Source organism: Phascolarctos cinereus, unplaced genomic scaffold, assembly GCF_003287225.1.
Source record: "Phascolarctos cinereus isolate Bilbo 61053 unplaced genomic scaffold, phaCin_HiC Scaffold_5;HRSCAF=322, whole genome shotgun sequence".
Classification (NCBI taxonomy): domain Eukaryota; kingdom Metazoa; phylum Chordata; class Mammalia; order Diprotodontia; family Phascolarctidae; genus Phascolarctos; species Phascolarctos cinereus.
In genome coordinates, this window is record NW_027555958.1 from 152,216,818 (window position 1) to 152,241,704 (window position 24,887).

General features: G+C 42.8%; 2 protein-coding genes across 6 annotated transcripts in view; one reads left to right on the plus strand and one right to left on the minus strand.

Annotated features, from left to right (window-relative positions):
* Nucleotides 1–2,771, minus strand: part of ARMC2 (armadillo repeat containing 2) — a 172,890-nt gene extending 170,119 nt beyond the window's left edge. Inside the window, exon 1 of the mRNA XM_021008212.2 lies at nucleotides 2,739–2,771. The gene's annotated coding sequence lies outside the window, so the exon portion shown is untranslated. The remainder of the gene's footprint in view (nucleotides 1–2,738) is intronic.
* LOC144457560 (uncharacterized) lies at nucleotides 57–24,392 on the plus strand. 5 transcript variants are annotated; one of them, XM_078155202.1, is made up of 4 exons: nucleotides 96–192; nucleotides 16,594–16,758; nucleotides 22,366–22,599; nucleotides 23,997–24,392. In XM_078155202.1, exons 2-4 carry the CDS (start codon nucleotides 16,738–16,740, stop codon nucleotides 24,261–24,263), a joined length of 522 nt encoding a protein of 173 aa, XP_078011328.1. In that variant the 5' UTR covers nucleotides 96–192; nucleotides 16,594–16,737; the 3' UTR covers nucleotides 24,264–24,392. The 5 variants fall into 5 exon arrangements, with proteins under 5 accessions (XP_078011331.1, XP_078011328.1, XP_078011329.1 ...); XM_078155203.1 differs by lacking the exon at nucleotides 96–192 and adding an exon at nucleotides 7,881–7,934; XM_078155205.1 differs by lacking the exons at nucleotides 22,366–22,599; nucleotides 23,997–24,392 and adding an exon at nucleotides 16,907–17,026 and having other exon boundaries at nucleotides 57–192.
* Nucleotides 24,393–24,887: the final 495 nt, after the last annotated feature.

Here is a 24,887-nt window from a genome sequence, read left to right on the forward strand (position 1 = left end):
GCTGAAGCCCAAGCACAGGCAAGCCAGGAAAACCTGGAGGCAGCGGAGGTGGGAAGACCTCTAGAGCGCCTCAAAGCAACTGAGCATGCGCGGACAGCCCTGACGCATGCGTGTACGCGGATTCGGCGGGAGCGGGGAAGCGGGAAGGAGGAAGGCGGGAAGACAAGTAGCGGTGCCTATCGGGACACCTAGGTAAGCCTTAGGGGTGGCATGAGATGGCATGGGATGGCATGGGGTAGAAGCTTGTATTTGTTTGGTATCCTTTTGTATTATCTCTAGATGATATTGATGTATGTTCCTCCTTGGTAGAACGTAAGCTCCTTGAGGGCAAGGACTGTCTTTTCCCTGCCTTTGCATCCCTATGTACCTGGGCATATAGTAGGCATTTAATAAATGCTTATTAAATTGAACCGAATTGAATATTACACTCGTTATAATTTCTTCATCATCATCACTACTGAGTGCCCACCCAGAGATCTCAGTAGCCCAGTTAAAGCTTAATTAAAACTAACTCTTTAGTCAAAGAGAGCTCAGTTATATTCTTCTGGTTAAAAAACAAAATAAAACAAAAATATTCCTCTCATCATACTTAGACAATTTAGAGATAGTTTTTAGTGTTAAACATAATTGAGTGTTAGACCTCACTAACTAGGCTGGAGAGGAGGAAGATAGAAAGATGTTGAGTCACTTTCCAATAGCTTAGCTAATTGGAGAAACAAGGCATTAACAAGAGAAGAGTTGATTGACAAGGAATTTCAGTAAAAGTTTAAATCAAAAAGTAATACATTATTAATTAGCAGATAACTGGTAGAGATATTAATAGCTCATTTAAAAAATGAAAGAAAAACTAAAATGTGGCAGAGTAGATGAAGACTTTTTTTTTTAGGCAATTGGGGTTAAGTGACTTTGCCCAGGGTCACACAGCTAGTAAGTGTGTTTGTGTTTGGTCTGAGGCTGGATTTGAACTCAGGTCCTCCTGACTTCAGGGCCGGTGCTCCATGCACTGCACCACCTTGCTGCCCCTAGATGAAGATTTTTAACCGCAAAATATTCCTTATAAAGAAATTACAAAGTTAACATTGTTCCATTAGGCTAGTCCTTTGGTAACTTGGGTTCTCTATATGAGTAAGAATCATAGTCATTAGTATAATAAGCCAGTGATAAACTGTTGCCTCTCCTCAACCAACACTAGAACAAGTGATAGATCCTATTTGGCAGATTTGCGGGAAAACGTGGAAAAGACGAACAGACTGAGGAGTTGTGATGATTTTACAGTATCTACTGATGGAGGGAGTACCCACAAAGAAGAAATCGTGGATCACTATATCTAGACCTGGAAAAAATATTAAGAGACCACTTTATCTAATGCCTTCGTTTTACAGATTAAACAACTGACCCCAATAGATGCTAACTGACTTACCACATCAAAACATAAGCCGCAAATCATTTTGGAATGCTGAGAAACAAAGAAACTCGGCTAGCATCTCAAAGGACCCATCATTTGTCCCCAATAAGAATTCTTTAAGTTTGCTACTTTTCAGCAACATCTTGAATCTTTAGATTATATCTAGCTTAATTCTCTGTACAAAGCAGTTACTGAAAAGTTACTGATTTAATATTCGGTTTTAAAAGCTTCCCCCCAAAACCGTGTTGCCAAATGGATAGTCTCTGAAAATTTTAAATCTGTAGTGGTAATAGTTATATTGAAATCACTGAGGAATCAAAGGCTTGTATTTATAACCCATTTCTTACATAATAGGAGGAACTTAGGGCATTCTATTAGAAAATTCTTCTGTCTTCATCATGTTCTGAAGGTAACACTTTTGATATATGGCATGATGTATGTATTACCTTTTTGTCATAAAAGCCATTGTCCTGCTAACCCTGCAGCAACAGTTGGTAGGAAGCAACAGGTCTTGGCATATGATCTTTGGTAGATTCAATCATTAACTGCCTATCCCTGTAATCCTGTTTATTTCATTCAGGGAACTGAGCCCTAAACCCCACACTTAGACCAAGAGTCCTTAAATTATGTCAACTTTACCCAAAGAAATTAGATTGCTTATGTTTACTTATTTTTTTGTCATGTGACTGTCACAGACCTTCATTTTGCCATGATTTACAAAGATTTAGCCCCTGGCTAAATGCTTTATTAAGTACCTTATGTACAGTCATCTGTTCTTGCCATTGAATAGAATGGACACAAAGTCCTTTTGCAATGATAGTATTGACTCTTTCATGCTAATATGTATATCCCATTTTCCTAAAATGGTAAGCTCTTTAAGAACAGTGACACTTTTTTTAACTCCACAGAGCACATAGTTATGACCACGTAACATATAACAAATTACTAATTGAACTAAGCTCTCAACATTTGTTAACTAACGTAGGAAAATCTTCACCATACACCCTAAGTAATTATCACATGCTGTCAAGCCTTTAGTTTAAAGTGGCCCTGCTTATATCATCACATCCTTCTGCAATCAGCCCCCAAACATGAAAATATTCTCAAATTCCAAGATTCCTAGGATGCTATTAGGTAAATACATGCTTACTGGAAAACTTATCTAACCAACTCGTTCTGAATGCAAGTATCAGGAAAGTTCAAACAATTGAAAAGTATAGAAAGGTGGAATGACAGAAAACATTTGAAGAGATTAAATTACTCCATTTATCTCAATGGGTGCACAGTGTGGGGAAATAATTAGGGTATAACAGCAAAAAGGAATTATACTGACCTACTGTACCTCTTCCTCCATGGTTACCGGAGGACTAAACAAACAGAATGCCATCGTCTTTATTGTTATGCTCTGTTAGCGACAACATTTCTGACACAGAATTTCTATGTTATGATTGATACCATGTTTTAGGTCAGACAAGAAGAGAACTAGATTGAAGATTTTTTAACCAAAATTTGACTTGACCTATGTCATCAGTACTACAGTTCTCCAGGACACTGGTGCCATTAGATAAAGTTTTGGGTTTTTTGTTTTTTGTTTGTTTTTTTGTCAGCTGCCTCACTTGGGAATTATATTTGCGGAGGACCTAAAGATATTAAAATTCATTTGAAAGTTCTTTCTTCCACTGTCAGTGTGCAGGCAGGCCAGAACCTATGGGAAGATAGATTGTTTTAAAAAAAAAAAAAGCACAGGCTTATTAAGTGCAAAAAAAAAAAAATTCAGCTTAGCCCACAAACAGCCCTCTCAGCTCTCAGTACCCCTAGACTATAGTTTGTAAAATCTGCATCGCATAAATTTAGTGTTCAGTAATTATCGCTTACCTTGTTTTATGTATTCTCAAAAAGTTATGTAAAAGTGAATATCTGTATATCATATATTTCCCCATTATCTTTTTAAATAATTTCAGAGAGATGACTCCACAGGGGGGAAAACAGTAATTCTAACAAGGAATTATTTCATAATAACAATTCAAATACTTTGAGATGTATTTGGCTTTTGTTAGCATGCAGTCCAGGTGTATCTAATTCTCCTAATCATCCCATGTAAGAAATTAGTTTTAAAATAATCAGATCACATTATCTTTGCATGCTAATTTTAAAGCATAAAGTATAACCAGTGTTATACTTTCAGACTAGGTTCTTGGATATTTCTTCATAATTAGACAACTAGATATGATTTGTTTCTTGGTCCCACTCAAAGGGTCTCTGTGTTTTAGCTTTGGGAACCTCTGAATCTAGCCAACTGCTATGTTGTTTAAGTCAATTCACCTGCTAGTGACCAAGGCAACTGATTAAGCATTTTGAGCATACATTTTTTTAAATCAGGCCCATGAGAATTCTTGTGGAAAAATTCTTGTGGGAAAATCCCAGTGAGGACACCTCTCTATCATTGAAGACTGACAACCACTCCACTGTTGTTAACCTTAGACAGTCACCTGGGCACTGGAAGGTTAGGGGACCTTCCTAAAGTCACACAGCCAATATGTGTCAGAGGCAAGACTCTGGGGCTCCTCACTACACTACACGTCCTTTCTTAGGCTAATAATAATAGTAATAGTATTAGCAGCTAACATCTATATAGGGCCTACTATGTGCTAAGCCCCTTATAGATACTATCATATTGATCCTCACAACAAGCCTAGAAGAGAAGTGCTATAATAATCCCCATTTTACAGTTGAGGAAACTGAGGCAAACAGAGGTTGAAATACACTAATGTACTCATTTCTAAAAAACATAGCTCAGGCCAGGCCAGACTCCAGTAACAAGGGATAAACTTGCAATGCCAATAAAGAAGTCCATACAGTATGGGTAGATTTAAAACTGTTTCTTTCTACCCAGTTTATGTCTGTTAGCCCATTGCTGGGTTGCATAGGCCAGCCAGGGTACCACAGTTCTCACAGTCTGCTTTAGCTCAAGCACCGAGCCAACAGCCCTTATCTAGCACTCACCATTTCTACATCCTTAGCTGTCTCCTCACTGCTCACATAGTGTGGCTTGCCTTTTTCTCCTTTCAGTTTCCATTCTCCCACACAGTACCTTCTAATGTTACAGGTTTTCTCCTGTGGAACTTCAGCCCATGGCATTGTGGGAGTCATAACCTTTATTCTCCCTCAGTCAACGCCTAAGGGCAGCCAAGTGGCACAGTGGATAGAGGGCCTGACCTGAAGTCAGGAAGTCTCATCTTCCTGAATTCAAATCCAACCTCAGACATGTACTAGCTATGTGACCTTGGGCAAGTCACTTAACCCTGTTTGCCTCAGTTTCTTCATCTATAAAATGAGCTGCAGAACATAATGGCAAACTACTGTCTAGTATCTCTGCCAAGAAAACTCCAAATGGTGTTACAAAGAGTCAGTCATGACTGAAAACAACTCATGAATCCTGCCTCAAGGCTGAAGAAATGATAAAGGAGTGATAGCTACCTGCTACATAGGAATATATTTATATAGAGTACACTCCTTTTTCCCATCATGAATGCTCACTAACCCCAGAAGCCTTGATTGTTTAAATTGTACCTCTCAGGCTATCAAATTGTTCCAGTTCACAACTGAAAAGACCACACAAAGATACCTTTTTCAGACAGAATTCAGAGGATAAAATTAGTCCCTGATTTACAGTCTTATTTGAATGATATTACTCAGCCTTTAAATGTGACAGCCCTCATGTTTCCATTGCCCTAAGTGCACACAATAGCTGAATGCCTAATAAATGTTTGTTGATGATCGTAATGGTGCATACTTGTTCATGACTAATATGCAAAAAAAATTATTGTAAAAATTGAATTCCTTATTAGAGGAATTTTTCCCAGTTTTCAGGTATGAGAGTTTTTATAGATGTTACTTGCATCATTTTTAGCAACAGACAAGAGGGATTAAGTATCCAGGAAGAGAGAATAGTCAGTAGTATCAAAAGCTGCTAAGAGAAAAATGAGGATTGAAAAGAAAGGTCATCAGATCTGGTATTTAAGAGATCACTAGTAACTTTGAAAAAACAGTTTCATTTGAGTTGCTTGTGCCACCAAGCCACAGGTGTCTGTCAGGATCAAGATAAAGTAGACTGTGCCAGCAACTTTAGCTCCATCCCCATCTGGATATTTGGGAATGCCAGGTACTCCAGGGGCGGCAGCAAAAGTGAGGCCGGTGCTGCATGGAGAGTCCATCAAAGTATAGACCATAATGAAGCCCAGGTTGAAGGTGCTCCTTTGCCCTCTTCTTCAGTAAGGAGGTACTGAGAAGTTTTGCGTTTCTTTGTAGGCAGAGAAATAAGCTCAAAGTCTTGCACCTGCTTTGCCTTCTGCCTTTGCAGGTTAGCTCTTCTAAATAAAAGGGTTTTCAATCTCTGGGCCAAAGTTTAGAGAAAAATTGCTTTTGAGCTCAGGTTTATCTTAGATTCTGAAGAAACTGAAGGTCTATGAACCATTATGATACTCCATAGTACAATAGCATGGTTGACTTTATTTGTGGAATAAACTAAGGCAAAGAAAACACTAGTTCTAGTTACCGTCACCAGTTATTAATACTGTTAACAAAATAAGAGTTGTGAGTTTCCTTTTTTTAACTTTTTTTGGTGTTTGGTTTATTTTGCTTTTTGGTGAGGCAATCAGGGAGTTGCGACTTTCTTAAAGAAGGTATAAAAATGAATAGATATATAGTCAAATCTCCACTAAGATCTCTTGTAATACCTCATTCTGTTTCAGATAATATTTGCTTCTTAAACCTAAGTTGACAGAATGAAAGTTCTGGCTGATTCTCCAAGCTAGAAAGACATTCAAGTATGGTCTCGCTGATGGACCCTATACCCCTTGTCCAAGGACCAACTCTAGCCAAGTTTAAAGCTCTCTATCTGTTCATCACCTGGTTGGTTGTAACCAATTTTTTAGCCCCAGCAATTCTCATAGATCATCTAATAAGTCAGAGAGAGAATTCAATCTGTCATTGTCTTTTGTTTTCAGAAAGTACCAATGACATCGTGGGGTGATTTCTTAACTTTTGCGTGATTGGATTTAAGTGAAGCAGAGTTGCTCAAAGTCATCAACTCTCTTCCAGAGTCATTAAAGTCCAGTGGCAAGACAAAAGTCAGGATGACTGGCAAGGGCCCGGGATACACATTGGTGTCTTTGATGTCTGACCAAGCTCTAAGCACTCCACAGGGCCTGCTTTGGCCACCTTCATGACCCTTGGAACAAATTGTTCTCATCTGCCCGTTCCACCAGGGGAAGACTTCACATGCTTGGGGTAGACATTCCCCTAATTCTCTGACAGGTTTGAGGCCTGTTAGTTACCCTCCACCTTGTTTAGCCCATCTGCCAAGGTCATTTTATTGGGGTGTGGCCACTGTGATTACACAGCCTCTCGGAGCCACAGGTGAGAGTTGGGTGACAGGTGGACCCGAAAGGAAGATGAGCAGACCTGAAAAGGGCTTGGCAAGTCCTCATACCAGAGGCACTAGTCCTCCCTAGACACCCCATACATCCTGAATGCCTATGTTGGTAAAATCACCTGTCTTTGAAATTTCGACTTAAAAGCACAAAATTACAGCCAAGTTACTGCTCACATTGCCTTTTTTAAATATTCAAGTCAAGTACAGATACTTAATTTCCCAGCACCTCAGCTTTCTCTAAGAAAAGCTATTCTCTCATTCCAAAGTAGTCCATATTTGCCAAATATGTAATTTATTTTAGTAGCTAATAATAATTTTCTTTTAAAAAACAAATGACTTACTTTTGGGTTAAAGTAGTAAGGCAGAAGTGAGAGAAGAGAGGAAGAGAATTGCAACCTTGTTTTCCAGAAAGGATGTTACTGAGAACCAGAGCAGTGTCATTAATCTATTTCAGATTTTTCAACTGCCAAAAATACAGTTTATATTTACTGCTCCAAGTTCAGTGGACAGACATTTTTCATTATGCACTAGACTGAGAATGTAAAATTAAATGTTCAACAATATATGTACAAATGAAGAAGCCCCCAACTTCATCCTTTGACATAACTGGGACAATCTAACATAATAACCTCTAAAAGGATTAACTGCCTCAAACCAGCTCCTGCAGGAAAAACATATGGCACTATATTTATCTAAAAGGTTCTTGATAATATGTACATCTTTATTACATTTAAAGTATATGACTCTGATTCTGTCCAGAGATAATTTATAATGTTTAACAAGGGATTCTGTCAGTATAAAAATCATGTGGAAGCTACATTAGCTTTTACGTATTTTGAGGTTTTTTTCTTTTTAAATCAAACATATCTAGTATTTCATTATGCATAGTATGATTTTATGTTTTGTGCCTCATTTGGATGCAATAGTCAGGTCTGTGATTCCTTCTGTGAATAGTCAAATTACCATTAAGAAATAATTTCATGATACCAAACCATTTGATTCAGTTCATTTTAATTGAGCTCAACAAACATTTATTAACAGGTTGCTACATACAAGACACTGTGCTGAGTGCTAGAACCTTCAAAGCGTTATAAGGTAGGGGGACTGGGCTTCCTTCTGGTGGCTGATGATACTTCTCAAGTCCTCACAAGAAAGATAGGTTAAGGGCAGAACAGAAGCATAGTTTAGTGGTGAATGAGTCAGTTTTACAATATTTACTAAGCACTTAATATGTGTCCATCTCTTTAACCAGCTCCTTCCGTTACTACAATGGATATAGATGTTCCCTTCAGTAAAATATAAGCTCCTTGAGGGCAGGGACTGTTTGATTTTGTTTTTCTTTGTATCCTCAGCACCTAGCACAGTGTGACGCATAGCATGTGCTTAATGCTCGTTGAATGCCCGCTCTTTTAATGCAACAATTGTCCATGCCCTCCCATAAATTCACCACTCAGGTTCTACCCAAAGTGATTGAAATCTTCCCTTATTTTCTCTTGCTATTACTTGGGTACCAGTAAAATAATTTATTCATTGACTGTCCCCCACTCTTGATACATGATTATACTGTTGCAGGGGTGGGGAGCCTTCAGCCTTGAGGCCACATGTGGCCTTCTAGATACTTAAGTGCGGCCTTTTGACTGAATCCAAATTCTACCATAAATCCATATTTGTTCTATAAAATTTGGATTCAGTCAAAAGGTCACACTTATGGATCTAGAAGGCCACATATGGCTCAAGGCTGCAGGTTCCCCACCCATGGCCTATTGTATTTTCCAGTCATACATTTATCTGATTATATCTTTTATACCACTTTTGCATAATTCCTCAAGTGTAATATGTTACAAGCTGTTCATAACTCATAGATATCTCTCCATTGCTTTTTTTTTTTTTGAGATCTTCAATGTCATTATTTTGGGGATTCTGGTATTCAGTGACTCAAAGCCATACATTACCAGAAGACTTTTGGTATTAAAAAAAAAATAGGCCTTTGTTCTAAAGAGAAACTTGGAGTAATTAAAAGAAATTGGCAGTTTCCCAGAGCCAACCCAGACTGCTCTCCTCCCTCTATTCATTTCTTGCCCTAGCTCGTTTTCTACATGCAGTGTCTGTCAAAGCTATAGGCACTGATGAATGAGTTCTGTGTTGTCAGTTCAACCAGATATCATAGTTTGAGGAATAGGCATTCTTCATGTGCTTGGTTTTTCCTGTGTAGATAGTTACGCCAAACTTTTTTTTGAGTGATGAGGAATCCCATTTAGGAGGTTCTCTAATATTGTAGGGCTTGATACAATCAACTCAGTGACTGTGCACGGACCTCCCATATCCCCATTTTATCCTTTCTTGAAATTAATGATCAGAGGGTTGCCAAGTAAATTTGTCCTCATTGTCAGCCAGCACCTTATGTAGAGCCTGGCACACAGTAAATGCTTGTCGATTAGCTGACACATCTCAAGGAATTTTATGTGGTTCTGGCATACACATGTATAATGACTGCTCGACTCCATGGGACACAATCTGGCCTCCTCAGGCAGCAGCTTGTCATTCACCCATTAGCTCCATCCCCTACATGGGCTGCACCTGCAGTTATGACAGCTGTATTTAGAATGTGTCCTTCTACCAATCAAATCATTAGACACTAGCTCCTCACTTACTAGCCCCTCCCATCCTATATTGTTGTGCTATGTCTCACCGAAGCCCTTTTTACCAAGGTCATGGTTTCTACAAAGTTTTAAACAAACGATAAAAGAAGCAATACCATATTGATATCCCATAACTCAGTGAGGGCTTTCCCCCATCCATGCCCAGTCAGTGCCCACTTCAACCCCCTGAGCAGCAAGAAGGGTAAAACCCAGCAAGTTCATTTTTCAAGTACTTCCACTTAGATCAGTTGGGTCACTCAGACTGTGCTGAAAAATGCAGAAACCACAGGGCATCTGCTGGGTCTTAGACACTGCTAATGCTGTCATGAATAAGCAGGCTGCCCGAATTGCCAGAAGCATTTTCATTTTCCTGGTGCAATCCTCAGTTTCACCTTTGCTCAGCTCCTCCTCAGGAGTCTTCCTTACCTGAGATTAGATCTATGTATTAAGCAATCCCTTTTTCTCCTCAGTACTGGAACAAATTCTGTTGGGTTTCTCCACAAGGAGGTAGCATTGTCCCAAATAACAGAGTCCCTTCCACAGGCAAACAGCATGAGGGGGATGAGCAGGCTGGCTCGGCCTAATCAACATTAATCCTCCCCTAATCTCAAGAGTTCTTTGCCAATACTCCTCCTTCAGGCTCTGCATCTCTCCTTTCAAATCAGCCACAGTGACCTCTGCCTCCCCTGCATCTCACCAATCACACCATCTGGGTAGTGCCACAAGTATTAGATTTGAGAGACACCTTATTGGAGGAGAGCCTTCAAAAAGCTATTGGATTCTCAAAAAGCAAATACCTTTTTAAAAAATAACGAGCAACCAGTAAGCACAGTGGAATCTTGTATTCGCTACACACTTGTGTATTGTGTGATCATAAAGATGTGACTTACTGTGAAATACCACTTGTGAAAGCTTGCATCTTCCCATCTAATAATACCTTCACCAAGGATGCCCTCGATATATGTAGATTAATGTAGATTATGATTATAAAATTTTTGTATAAATCTGAAAGTAAGCACATGGGTTAATAATTACTGATATTTTCTCTACCCCCTTTTGGGCAACATTAAGGTCCAAGAAGCAGGTAGATGGCAAAGTGGATAGAATACTATGCCTAGAGCCAGCAAGACCTGAGTTTAAATCCAGCCTCAGACCCTTACTATATGATCCTGGGCAAGTCATTTAATCTGACTGCCTCAGTTTCCTCAACGATAGAATGGAAATAATAATAGCACCTACCTCCCCAGGTTGTTGTAAGAGGAGATAACATTTAGCTTAATAAATATTTGTTAACAAATGCTTATTCCCTTTCCTTTCTCCTCTCTCCCTTCAGCCTTTGGTGTTTTTTCTTCTTTTTTTTATATACTTTGAGAATCAAGCTCTCAGGGCCTTCAGGTTGTGCCACCTGCACCATAGATCTGCTCTGTATGGTCTGGTCCAGCTGCTTTCCCCATCTTTGTTTTTTTCAGTGCTGTTTCTGTTTCCTTATATAACACAGTAGGATGTTATTGTTAGAGATGAAATGTGTGGCTCCACTGTTCTAAATGGTAGGAAAAGTGTGTTAGAAAAAACTTTATAGATCTTTCCCATTTTTCATCTGTTTTCCTCCAGTTTCATCCTCACATGCCCTCATGATGACTTTGCTTATTTGGGTCGATTGCCAGGCTTAAAAAAATTTTTTTTTAAAATTTTCTCTCCACTGCTTCTCAAGGGATCCAGGAACATCTATCTGTACCCAATATACCCCAAACCAAACCCTGACCCAGATCTGACTGCTGATTAGCACCCTCTGCCCACTGTCCCCCAATGCCTCATTCTCCTCCCCCAGCCACAAAGGTAAAAGAATCAGACCATGAGTGGGAATCTATAGCTTCAGAGTCTTTGGGTGCAGCCTTTTGACTGAGTCCAAGTTTTACAGAACAAATCCTTTTATTAAAGGGATTTGTTCTGTAAAGTTTGGATTCAGTCAAAGGGCCACACTTGAGGACCTAGAGGGCCACATGTGGCCTCAAGGCTGCAGGTTCCCCACCCCTGACCCAGACCTAGCACAGCTCTCTTCAATTCCCCATGGAGACTGTGAACTTCCCTGCCCATATGCCATCTACTATTATGGCTTTTCCTGTTTCTGTCTCTATTGCTGTCATAATTAATCACCAACCAGTTAAGAGAAAACTGTTCCCAGTCCCCTGCTGATGTTCTCTTGACATCATCTCCCTCAACTTGACCCCACCCACATCCCAATCTAGCCTCTCTCCCACTGTTTCTCTGTGGTCTCTGGAATTCAGCTCATCTTCTGCATAAAACCTTTCCTGACCTATACTGTCCCTTCTCCATCCAACTGCTAGTGTCCTCCCGCTCAAATTAACTTGTATTGAACTACTTTGTGTATATGTATGTGTAAATACATATATGTATGTACATATGCATTTAACTTTACATTCATGCTATGTATCTTTGTCCATGGATTCGTTGTCTCCTCGTTAGGACATAAGTTCATTGCAAGTAGGGATTGTTTCATGCTGTGTACATTCCCCAGCACCTCACACAGTCCCTGGCACATTGTTGTTCAGTTATGTCATTTGGGGTTTTCTTGGCAAGATACTAGAGTGGTTTGCCATTTCTTTCTCCGGCTCATTTTACAGATGAGGAAACTGAGGTAAACAGGACTCAATGACTTGCTCAGAGTCATACAGCTAGTAAGTGCTGAGGCCAGATTTGAACTCGTGAAGGTGAATCTTCCTGATTCCAAGCCCAGTGCACTACCCATTGTACCACCCAGCTGCCACCTGGCACATAGTAGGTGCTTAATAAATATTTGTTGATTGTTTATAAGGTCTACCAAATGAGTTTATGGTTTAAACTGCTATTGCCCTTAGCTTCCAGATCTTTCCTCTTGGCAAAGGGATCAAATATATGCTGGCCAAGGTTGTTTCTAGGTTTTTTAAGTCTCCTTGTTATAGTAGTTGATTTTTATTAAACTTTTTTGTTGTTTAATCATTTCAGTCATGTTCAACTTGTCGTGACCAACCTCATTTGGGTTATTCTTGGCAGAGGTACTACAGTGTTTTGCCATTTCTTTCTCCAGCTCATTTTACAGATAAGGAAACTGAGGCCAACAGGGTTAAGTCACTTGCCCAAGGTCACACAGCTAGTAAGTGTTTGAGGACAGATTTGAACTCAGGAAGGTAAGTCTTTTTGACTCCAGGCCAGGCACTATCCATTTCGCCACCTAGTTGCCTAGGGCAATGGTTTCCAAAGTAGGCTATTTAATTAAGACAGTCGATTCATTAGGTTATAGAAAGAAAATATTAGAAAAAATGCATATATATATATATATGTATACACACACATATATAATCTTTTTAAAAATGAGAAATAAATCGAGATTTACTAATATTTAATATGCAGATGGCAATCATTGAGTCCATATATCAGATGGCCACAATTGGGAACTGAAGAGGTGTATTTAGAACGTAAGGAATAGTAGTGGAATAGTCATTAACAGTGGTGGGTAGCAAATAAAAAAATTTAAGAAACAAATTTTCAACCAGAGTTCAGCCTAAGCTGTGTTTTTTGTTTATTCGACCTTATCATTGTGATACTTCATAGAACTGTTTTGTATAGACATTTGCAGTCACTTCTTTCTCAATACATGGGAATACAGGTAAGGGCTATGCTAATGGAGAAAGGGGGTGTTCAAGGGAATTTATTAAGGACCAAAGGATAAGGTGCTAGGCATCGTGGCTACAAAGACAGAAGCAAAATAATACCTGTCCTCAGGAAGCTTATATTTTCCAGAGGGAAAAACAACACATACAGAGATAAGTAAATGTGAAATAAGAATGTAACTAGTTATTCAGACTTTCCTTGTGGGCAGAGAAAAGCTGTAAGTGTTGGGAATTCAGGGAATCATAGTTCCTGACGACAGCACTGTGTTCTCCCTATCCTTGGGAAAGGGATTTTTGCAGGAGTTTGTGCAGACTGGGTTGTGAGGAGACTGAACAGAGGAGGTGAGCATGAAGTTCAGTTAACAATTGGGTTTTGTAGAGCACCGAGTTTGGGGAAAGGAGTGGTTGGTTGGAGAGATAGAGAAAAACCCCTACAGGGATTTTGCAATACATTGTGAGCTCAGAGACTGGAGCCTGGGCATTTGGAAGGCTTCTCTGCTGGTTAGAAAAATAACCCTGTTGGGGGTGACTGCTGTGGACTGAGGCTGGTGGCTGTCCTGTCATTCCTTTGAGATCATTGAAAGGACCTCTAAAGGTTTAACTCGCCTCCCCCTGACCCTTTTATGTGTGCAGCTGGAAGGCACTGTTTCCTTAAGCTTTCTAACTCCTCATTTGTTTCATATAAAACTATGATTGATCACAATTTCTTTGTGACTCATGCCTGTTAATTAATTGCATAAGGAGAGAAATGGAAACAGAAGGGTTGCAAGGGAGGAGCCGGTGAAGGGCTAGAAAGAGAGGACAAAGTTTGTCTGAACATCAGAAGTAGCAGGCAAAGGCATTTTTTTTTCTTCCTTCTCTCCTACCCCTTGACTGGAGGGGAGGGAGAGGTATAAGCCAATTGAGAAAGAATCTTATGGTTTTGATTTTATTAACAGCTTTTATTAGCTCCTAAATAGCCGAGATAGATGAACTACATGACTTAGGGTCATTCACCTCTAGGTTATTGAATTATGCATAAGCCAATTCCAGGTGGCTTGGAGTTTTAGGCATTTCAGGGATGTTTTTGGTCCCTGGAATGAGGAGCATGGACCAAGGGAATGCCTACCCAATAGATGAATTCAGGAAAAAGTAGTCATATGCTGAGGTAAATCCCCACATTTTATTAAAGGAGTGGGTTTTCTCCCTCACTTATACAGCCAAACCCAGCTAAATAAACAGCATCATCTGTTGGTTGTATATAAAAAACAAATTTTCAATTCAGTCATTTCCCACTCTTCGTGATCCTATTTGGGCTTTTGTTGGGTTTTTTCTTTTTTGGTGTGTTTTTTTGTTGTTGTTGTTGGTTTTTTTGTCGAAGACAGTGAAATGGTTGGCCATTTCCTTCTCCAGCTCATTTTACAGAAGAGAAAACTGAAGCAAATAGGATTAAGTGACTTGCCTCGGGTCACCCAGGTAGTAAGTGTCTGAGGCCAGATTTGCATTTCCTGATGCCAGGAGCAGAGCTCTATCCACTGTGCCACCTAGCTACCCACAAAATAAATACAAAGTACTTTTATGTCCTTTGGTGGGAGGCTAGAGCCCCAGCACTAACTATTGGGAGATTCTGAAAAGCTTTCTTTGGAGATGTAGCACATCCAGAAACTAAGGGCATTTTTTAAAGTTATGATGTTTGGGGGGTGGTGTTAGGAAGTAAATCTTTTCAATGTAATGAGATGAAGAGTTAAAGTAATAATAAGTTTTTGCCTACCAATCATTCTGCTGGGGGGCAAGGGGAAGGGGAAGGGAATAAGCATTTATATAGTGCCTACTATGTGCCAGGCACCATGCTAAGCATTTTACAAATGTCTCATTTAATCATCACAACCACCTTGGGAGATAGGTACTATTATTATCACCCCAATTTTACATTTGAGGAAATAGAGGTTAAATGACTTCTTCTAGAATCACACAACTAATGTCTGAGGCTAGAGTTTTACTTGGGTCTTCTTGACTCCAGGCCCAGGACTCTTACCTATCCATATGCCACCAGCTGCCTCTATTGCCTTTAAAAATGGTATTTTGTAGTTTGTGGAAATTTTTTATCTGTAAATTCTTCCCATTTCAGCTATGACAAATTTGAAGCAAGTAATATAATAACTTAGGCCTTCAAATTTTGCCATATCATAAAGCAATACAACAAATTTTTTAATATAATTCATAATTATTTAATTATAACTACTCAATCACATTGCTTTCTTTAAAGATAATTATTGATAATAATATTTTGGCTAAAGAAATATTGTGTACCATAAAATAAAAAATATTGCTTATTTCATCCTTACCTCATCCTTTCAAATTTATCTTTTGTGGATGTTTTATAATGTATTTATTATATTGGTGGTACATATATATAATTTATAAATTTATATACATATATATGGGGGGACTGCCCCCACATTTTTACTGATAGTTATGCAATCAATAAGTTTGAAGGCCTTCACACACGCTAGAGGATGTTTGTCTTTGACTCTGAACAGCTTGCAATAATAATCAGAGAAATAAAAATACCACCTCAAAATGTTTAGAGAACTGCATAGAGCTAAACTGTATGGTAGTCTACATAAGTATAGTTCAGAGAAGGAGGACATCAGTGTGGGCTAAAGTAATCAGTATGATCATTCCGTTATTCCCTTCTACTTCTTTCTGTTCCTTGAATAACACTCCATTTCAGGACTCCATGAGTTTTCAATTACTGATCTCCATTCCCTGAATGACACTCCCTCCTCACCTCCATGCACTGGCTTTCCAGGCTTCCTTCTAGACTCAAATCCAACCTTTTGGAGGTTTTTCCTAATTGTTCCTCCTTCCTCACATGTCCTCCCTCTGCCATTACCCCTCTCCAGTGGCTTCCTTTTGAAATGACCTTCTGTGTACTCTGTGTATATACACACACACACTATATCGCATTGAATATAGCATAGTATTATATATATAGTTTGTATATCATATAGTATTTATAGTATATGTATAGCATTGTATATAGTATAGTTGGTAATTATATAGAGAATAATGGGTGTATAGCACTGTACATGTGTACAATATAGTATAGTATATATAGTATATATAGCATTGTATATAGTAGTTGGTAGCGTAAAGTATATAGAGTATAGTATATGATACAGTATTGTATATTGTTGGAGGCCAGCACCTGGTAGTGGGCCCCTAACCCCGTGAGATCACCACACCCCAAGCAGCTTGTTCCGGGACAAACCGTACCATAACATGTTCCTGTCAGGGCTGACCGCAAGATGTTGCCACACCGCCCCTGGAAAGTCCCAGAGGCCTATTTTCCTCTTTTGCCCCTCCCCGCTTTGCCCTATATAAGCTTGTAATGCTCAAAAATAAAATTAGACCTTGCCTACCATCCTTTTGGTCTCACTCCTCCTTTTCACCCATTCCCTTCAGCCAGGGTCCTCCTCGACCCCCCACGTATACTGGCCCTGCAGGTCGGGGCAAGTGGCGCCCAACGTGGGGCTCGAGGTCCGGACTTCTGTCAGGCGGACCAGCATTGAGAGACGATTCGTCGCGACCCCCTCCTTCTCATCGCTCATGAAGAGCCCCTGCGTTTTGGTAAGTTGAGTTTTCGTCCGCCTCATTCTAATCATGGGTTCCAACCTTTCTAAGGAGCAGGTCTTCATCCAAGACCTTAAGCATGCCCTTAAGGAGAGAGGAGTTAAAGTTAAGAAAAAGGACCTTTTGAAATTCTTTCTTTTTGTAGATGAGGTCTGCCCTTGGTTTATGGTTACTGGCCCAGATATTCATCCGGGAAAGTGGCAGAAGGTAGGGAGAGACCTCAATAGAAAATTGCAAACTGAGGGGCCAGAGGCGGTCCCTCCCTCGGCTTTTCTTACTGGGGTATCATCAGAGACATAGTGGAATCTGCCCCTGGGGACCCAGGCAAGCGCCAACTCCTTTCGGTGGCAGAGTTTTGTTTACGCCCCTTGTCGCGGGCAGCTTCTGTTAAGTCGCTACAGCGCCCTTTATCACGAACCGCCTCTACAAAGTCATTAGAATCAGTGGGAAAAAGTCCCCCTAGACCCCCTTCCGTGGTCATTACCATTCCGCCGGAACCTCCAAAGCCCCTTTATCCTCCCCTCCCTGTGGAGACGGTCCCGGTCACTGAGCCCTTAACGTTTCCTATAATTGCAAAACACAAAACTCCTCCTTTAGGAGATCCTGACCCTGATACTCTAGACCCCGGGGACGAGGCGGAACTGGAGGAAGAAGCCGCCCGATATAATAACCCGGATTGGCCCATTACTTCCCAGTACCTACCCCCTCCCTACATATCCCAAACTTGCGCTCCTGCGCTTCTGCCCCCCATTCCCACTTCCTCAGCCCTCACATCCGCCAGAAGTCAACTCTCCACTCAAGTTAAGGAGCTCCGAGAAGTCTTAGATCTACAAAAGCAATATGCACAACTCTCTTCGGAGCTGAGTTCCCTGCAACACTCCCTCCAGAATTCTGTCATTTTCTCCCCCAATAGGTCTCAGTTACATCAGAAACCCCTGAAAAAGATCAGAGCCAGTGCTAGAGATAAAAAATCTAAAAAGGCGCAGCCCATGATATTCCCTGTTATGACCCGGTCTCGTCAGCCTGAGTCCTCGCACAACGACCCCAAGGAAGTTTCTGCCAGTGAAGGAGGAGATGAAGAAGTGAGGAGAAGAGGAAGAGAGGACGAGGGAGAGGGGGAGGGACAGGATGGTAGGAAAACAGAAGAAGAGGAACGGGCAATTGGAAAAAAGGAAGGACAGCGGTTAGAATATAGGAAGTTGCATTTCAAAGGGATTAAGGATCTTAACGCCGCCGTCAAGTCCTATGGTCCCAACGCCCCGTTTACCCTCTCAGCTCTTGAAGCTATGTCCCGCGGAGGATATCTCTTGCCGGCAGAATGGCTTCGCGTAGTACAGGCAGTCCTTTCAAGGGGGCAGTTCTTGACATGGAAGGCAGATTTTTTTGATCGCTGCCAATCCATGGCTACAGCCAACCAAAAATCCCCTGGCTCCCCCGCTTTAAAGTGGACTTATGAAAAGTTGAGTGGCCAAGGGAAATACGCAGAGGAGGCCAACAACGCTGCCTCCCAATAGGCCTCTTGGCGCAAACCGCCAATGCTGCATTCGCTTGGCGTGCCTTGCCCACTTCTGGATCCCCCCTTGCTCCGCTTAATAAGATCGTGCAAGGAACTCAGGAAGATTTTGCTGAGTACGTTAGTAGGCTCTTGGAAGCAACTGAACGAACCTTAGGACAAGAAGCGTCTAATGATCAGCTTGTGAGACGCTTAGCATATGAAAATGCCAACAATGCCTGTCGGTCCGCCTTACGCGGGAAGTGGAGAGATAAAACATTAGAGGAAATGATACGTATGTGCAGAGATGTAGATCCCTTCACTACCAAAATGTCCCAGGCCGTACATCTGGCCATAGGGGCAGCTCTCCAAACCGGGGACTCCCAAAAGGCATGCTTCCGGTGTGGTCAACCTGGCCATTTTGCCCGACAGTGCCCTAGTGCCCCTGACACTCCCTCCGCTCCAATCAGCAATAAGGCTTCCCAACCCTCCACCCTCTGCCCTCGGTGTAGGAAGGGGAAACACTGGGCAAATACCTGCCGCTCAACTACAGACGTTCATGGCCACCCTTTACAGGGAAACGGTCGGAGGGGCCAGCCCCGGGCCCCCCAGTCGACTCCCTTTGTTCGGGCCTCGGGGATCAGCCTGTCCACACCCCACTCTTCAGAGCCACCGCAGGAAGCGCAGGGGTGGACTTGTGTGCCGCCTCCACCTCAGTATTGACCCCGAGGGTGGCGTCCATATTATTCCTACAGGCATCTTTGGCCCCCCGCCCCCTTCTATTTTTTCATCCTTGGTCGTGCCTCCGCTACTATTAATGGCCTCATGATTCACCCCTCCATTGTGGATAGTGATTACACGGGGGAAATTCAGATACTTGCCTCAACCCTGAAAGGGCCCCTCACTGTCCGTCAGGGACAACGCCTTGCGCAGGCTCTCCCGCTCCCCCTACAACTCCATACCCTGCTCTCGCCACTGTTAGAGGCCACTCCAAGCCTGGTTCCTCAGACATCTATTGGGTCCAGGCCATTTCCCAAGACCGCCCCATGCTTACGCTTTTTATTCAAGGCAGGCTTTTTGAAGGAATATTAGATTCAGGAGCTGACTCGACTGTTATTCAAAAGACAGTTGGCCATCTTCGTGGCCCCTTCAACCATCCATGACACACTTGCAGGGCATAGGTCAATCCCACAATACCCTACAGAGCTCTCAATGGCTGCCTTGGCAAGACAAAGAAGGAAATAAAGGGACTGTTCGGCCTTTTGTGATCCCCGGCTTACCTGTCAACTTATGGGAAGGGACATTCTTTCACAGATGGGGTAATTATGTGCAGCCCAAATACCGTTGTGACCCGTCAAATGCTCTCCCAGGGATTTCTCCCAGGGCAAGGATTAGGCAAGAAAGGTCAAGGGCAACTGTCCCCATTGTTGCTGAAGGGAGAAAAACGAGCAGGCCTTGGTTGTGAGAGCCCAGATAATCAGAACCATTTTTCGTGAGGGCCACGGGTCCTCCTGCACTCCAGGCAGATAGGATCTCGTGGAGAAATGACCTACCCGTCTGGGTAGACCAGTGGCCCTTACCCAAGAAAAAACTGGAGGCAGCGCTTGCTTTAGTGCAGGAGCAACTAGCTGCAGGTCACATAGAACCATCTACATCCCCGTGGAACACGCCCATTTTTGTTATCCAAAAAAGATCAGGTAAATGGCGACTCTTACATGATTTACGGGCCGTCAATAAAACTATGATTCCTATGGGGGCCCTTCAACCTGGGCTCCCCTCCCCTGTAGCCATACCGCAAGATTTTTCTAAGATTACAATTGATCTTAAGGATTGCTTCTTTTCCATTCCCCTCCACCCTTCCGATTGTGCTTCGCTTTTAGTGTTCCTATTACCAATTGTGTGGGCCCTTCTCCGCGCTTTCAGTGGAAAGTTTTGCCACAAGGCATGGCTAATAGCCCTACGCTGTGCCAAAAATATGTTGCCCAAACAATTGATCCTTTCCGCTTGCAGTATCCCAAGCTTTATATTATCCATTATATGGACGATATCCTCCTTGCAGGACCAAATAATGAGGAATTGACTCAGGTATCACAGGAGCTCATTAAGGCGTTGGAATATCGGGGCCTTAATATTTCCCCTGATAAAGTGCAAACCTGCCCCCCCCAGCTTCTTGGGATTTGAACTCTTGACGAATCGCATTCTCTCCCAGAAGGTTCGCCTACGAGTGAGTCACCTTTGCTCCCTTAATGATTTCCAAAAATTACTGGGAGAATTGAATTGGCTTCGGCCATATCTTAAGATCACTACAGGGGAACTGCGACCCTTGTTTGATATTCTTAAAGGAGACTCCGATCCAAATTCACCCCGCTCTCTCACGCCGGAGGCCCGTAAGGCCCTTGCCTTAATTGAGCAAGCCATTCATGAACAACATATTGGCTATTACGCTCCTCAAAAACCTCTTTGGTTCTTAATTTTTTCCACCACTTTTTCCCACTGGATTATGGCAGGACATCCGTTATTCTGGATTCATATGCCAGCCACACCTACAAAGATCCTTTCTTCCTACCCGCATTTAACGGCAGGGCTCCTGCGCCTCGGCCGAGAGGCAGCCCTTCGACTTTTTGGTCGAGAACCAGATCATATTGTTTGCCCCTACACTGCTTCGCAGATTCAATGGCTGCTTCAGAATGATGATGATTGGGCAGTTAATTGCATTTCCTATATGGGAGCTATAGACAATCATTATCCCTCAGATAAGCTCATTCAGTTCTTTCAGAAAACACCCGTGGTCTTCCCAAGGATCACCAAAGCGGAGCCCATAGAGAGCGCCCATTTGGCGTTCACTGATGGCTCCGCCACAGGGAAGGCAGCCTTTAGTGTTGATGGACAGGTCACCTCTTTTGACACCCCTTTCACCTCCGCGCAGCTGGTAGAGCTCGCAGCGGTCATTAAGGTTTTTGAATCTGTCTCGGGCCCCCTCAATGTTTATACTGATAGTTCCTATATTGCACAGTCAGTCCCTCTATTGGAAACCGTCCCGTATATCCGTCCCTCCACTAATGCGTCTCCTCTTTTTGCCACTCTTCAGCTTCTAATTCTCTCCCGCGATCACCCCTTTTTCATTGGTCATATTCGTGCCCATTCCGACCTCCCCGGTCCTCTTTCTGAAGGGAATGATCAGGTTGATCAAGTAACTCGTCGCATTCTGCTTGCTCTGTCTGCCTCCCCTGTTGAGGCTGCCACACAAGCCCACAAGCTGCATCACCTGAATGCCCATACGCTTCGTCTCAAGTTCCCTATAACCCGGGAACAAGCCAGACAGATTGTGAAACAGTGCCCTGGTTGCCTGACCCTCCTTCCTGAACCTCATAATGGCATCAATCCCCGAGGTCTTATCCCCGGGGAACTTTGGCAAATGGATGTCACTCACTATCCCCCTTTTGGTCGGCTTAAATATGTTCATGTGTCCATTGATACCTTCAGTGGCTTCATTTTTGCCACCCTGCAACCTGGAGAGGCCACCAAACATGTCATTAATCACCTCCTTAGTGCCTTGGCGGTCCTCCCGCAGCCCAAAATTCTTAAGACAGATAATGGCCCTGGTTATACCAGTTCTTCTTTCAGATCTTTTTGTACACAGTTGCATATTAAGCATGTTACTGGTATACCCTATAATCCTCAAGGGCAAGGAATTGTGGAAAGGGCCCATCAGACACTGAAAAACATGATCCTGAAATTACAATCAGGGAGGGAAGTTCTTTATCCCAGAGCTGGCAATGCCAAAACATTGCTCAATCACGCTCTTTTTGTTTTAAATTTTCTCACTCTGGACACTGCGGCAAAGAGTGCCGCAGACCGCCTTTGGCATTCCACTACGGCCCAAACCTACGCTCAGGCAAAATGGAAAGATCCCCTGCTTGGCAAATGGCAGGGCCCTGATCCTGTGTTAATCTGGGGCAAAGGCCATGCTTGTATTTATGACTCAAAGTGCCAAAATGCTAGATGGTTGCCTGAAAGGCTGATTAGGTTGATGGACAAGCCAGAAACTCATAATGCCGTCCAGGGAACCACACCCCCCTGAGACACCTCTGTTTTCTTTCTCTGTTTTACAGAAAATGACGATCCTCGTAATTTTCCTCCTGTTCCGTGGGAGCCACGGTGGTTTTCAATCTCCTGACCCAGTAGCGCTCAGCCGTGCCCTCTTTGGAAGCCCTTGTGACTGCGGCGGGGGCACGTTCACTGTCCGTCCCGCCACCTACACGCAAGAAGTGGACTGCGGGGAAAAGACAGCCTACCTCGCCTACCGTCATTCTATCACGGGCGTCTCCAAACCCAAGTGGGAATGCGTAAGGAAGCCCCGAGTTATCCCTCCGAATGGTGGCCAGCCCGGGCCTTGCCCCAGTGATTGCAACTACCTTGAGGCCTTGCACTCCACATGCTATAGTTCTACCCAGCAGTGCAGTGGCAGCTCAGGAACAGTCTATCTTACTACAATACAGGAAAGAGAATATGGTGGCTCCACAGGAGGGGACTGGGCGCATATACTAGCCAAGCCTACGTGGAAGTACCAATAAGTATGCTCAGGCTTCCTGTCAAAGAAAATATTGGAAAAAATGTCTGTTGGCCCCTTCATGCACCTGTCCATATCTCTGATGGGGGTGGCCCTACAGACCAAATTAGGGAACATGAGGTTAGGGAACGAATAAATGAAATAATTAAGAGTATGTATCCCCCCATCCATTACCATCCACTTGCACTGCCCAAACCCCGGGGAACGGACCTAGATGTCCAAACTTCAGAAATCCTTGAAGCAACACTTAAGGCCCTTAATTACTCTAACCCTGATTTGGCTGCCGATTGCTGGCTGTGTATGGCCCTTGGCACACCTATGCCCATAGCTTTGATGTCCAAAAATGGCTCCACATCCACAAATTGCACACTTAGTCCACCTTTTAAGGTACAACCTGTTGGTCTCCGCCCCTCTCCTTGTATCCAAGCCCCATTTCAGAATTCCACTGCTGATATTGATGTTGGTTGCTACCTTTGCTAATTGCTCTGAAGTCAAAAACTATACCTCACAGGAACCTCTCTGTCCCCTGCCGGGACAACTTTTCGCCTGTGGGGGAAATATGGCCTACTCTGCTCCCCCAGAATTGGACAGGACTCTGCACACAAATTTCAATCCTCCCTGATATCGACATCATTCCGGGAGATGAGCCTGTCCCACTGCCCAGTTTTGATTATATTACTGGAAGACCCAAGAGGGCTGTTGCATTTATCCCCCTCCTTGTTGGCCTTGGGATTACAGGGGCACTCGCTACCGGCTCTGCCGGCATAGGAGTTGCTGTTGATTCATATACAAAACTATCCCATCAATTTTTAATGATGTGCAAACCCTCTCGGGGACGATAAATGACCTTCAAGACCAAATTGACTCCCTGGCGGGAGTCGTTCTTCAGAATAGGAGGGGCCTAGATTTACTCACAGCAGAACAAGGGGGAATTTGCTTAGCCCTACAAGAAAAATGTTGCTTCTATGCAAATAAATCTGGGATAGTGCGGGATAAAATCAAAAAACTGCAAGAGGATCTGATTAAAGACGCAAAAACTTTTTGAAAATCCCCTCTGGAGTGGCTTGAATGGAGTCCTCCCATACCTCCTCCCTCTTCTTGGACCTTTAATTGGTCTCCTCCTACTTTTTCTTTTGGACCTGGGCCTTTACCAGACTAACCTCTTTCATTAAGACGCAGATTGAGGCTTCTCTTAAAAACACCGTCAATATCCATTACCACCAACTTGCTTCGTCAGAAGATCCTACTGATACCATGGAAGAGGGTCTCCAGTTCTCGAAGCTCGTGCAACCGGAATCTCGCTGCTCGCGGTGGTGGAGAAATCTTAAGGATAAAAGTAACCTGGCAGCTGTGAGAGAGCCCATGACGGGAATATTGAGGTCCCATGTCAAAAAAGATCAGCGCGGCTGCAGTTGCTTCCCCATGACGGGAATAGAGTGAGGCCATGATGGGTTACGTGTGGGTCCCCTCGCTTAGCCTAAGACAGGGACCACTGCCACTAATGCGCTTTGAACATGGAGGCCGACCTCATAGCCTAAGACAGGCCTCTCACCTGCTATTTTAAATAAAAAGGGGACATGGAGGCCAGCACCTGGTAGTGGGCCCCTAACCCCTACCACACACCCAAGCAGCTTTTCCGGGACAAACCGTACCATAACGTGTTCCTGTCAGGGCTGACCGCAAGATGTTGCCACACCGCCCCTGGAAAGTCCCGGAGGCCTATTTTCCTCTTTTGCCCCTCCCCGCTTTGCCCTATATAAGCTTGTAATGCTCAAAAATAAAATTAGACCTTGCCTACCATCCTTTTGGTCTCACTCCTCCTTTTCACCCATTCCCTTCAGCCAGGGTCCTCCTCGACCCCCCACGTATACTGGCCCTGCAGGTCGGGGCAGTATATAGTCTATAGTATAGTGCATATAGTATACCATATGGCATAGTATGTATATACTGTTGTATATAATGTAGTACATATGTAGTATTGAGACTGCCTTCCATCTGCTCTGTACATACATATATACATACGTACATATATATGTTATATATAATTGTTTGCATCTAGTCTCT

Excerpts from the sequence above, each read along its gene's own strand:
- LOC144457560 (XM_078155202.1), top strand. The coding sequence starts at position 16,738 with ATGAAGAGCCCCTGCGTTTTG. Across the intron at positions 16,759-22,365 it reads TGAAGAGCCCCTGCGTTTTG|AAAATGACGATCCTCGTAAT; the intron begins GTAAGTTGAGTT and ends TCTGTTTTACAG. Across the intron at positions 22,600-23,996 it reads CCAAACCCAAGTGGGAATGC|ACGCAGATTGAGGCTTCTCT; the intron begins GTAAGGAAGCCC and ends TCTTTCATTAAG.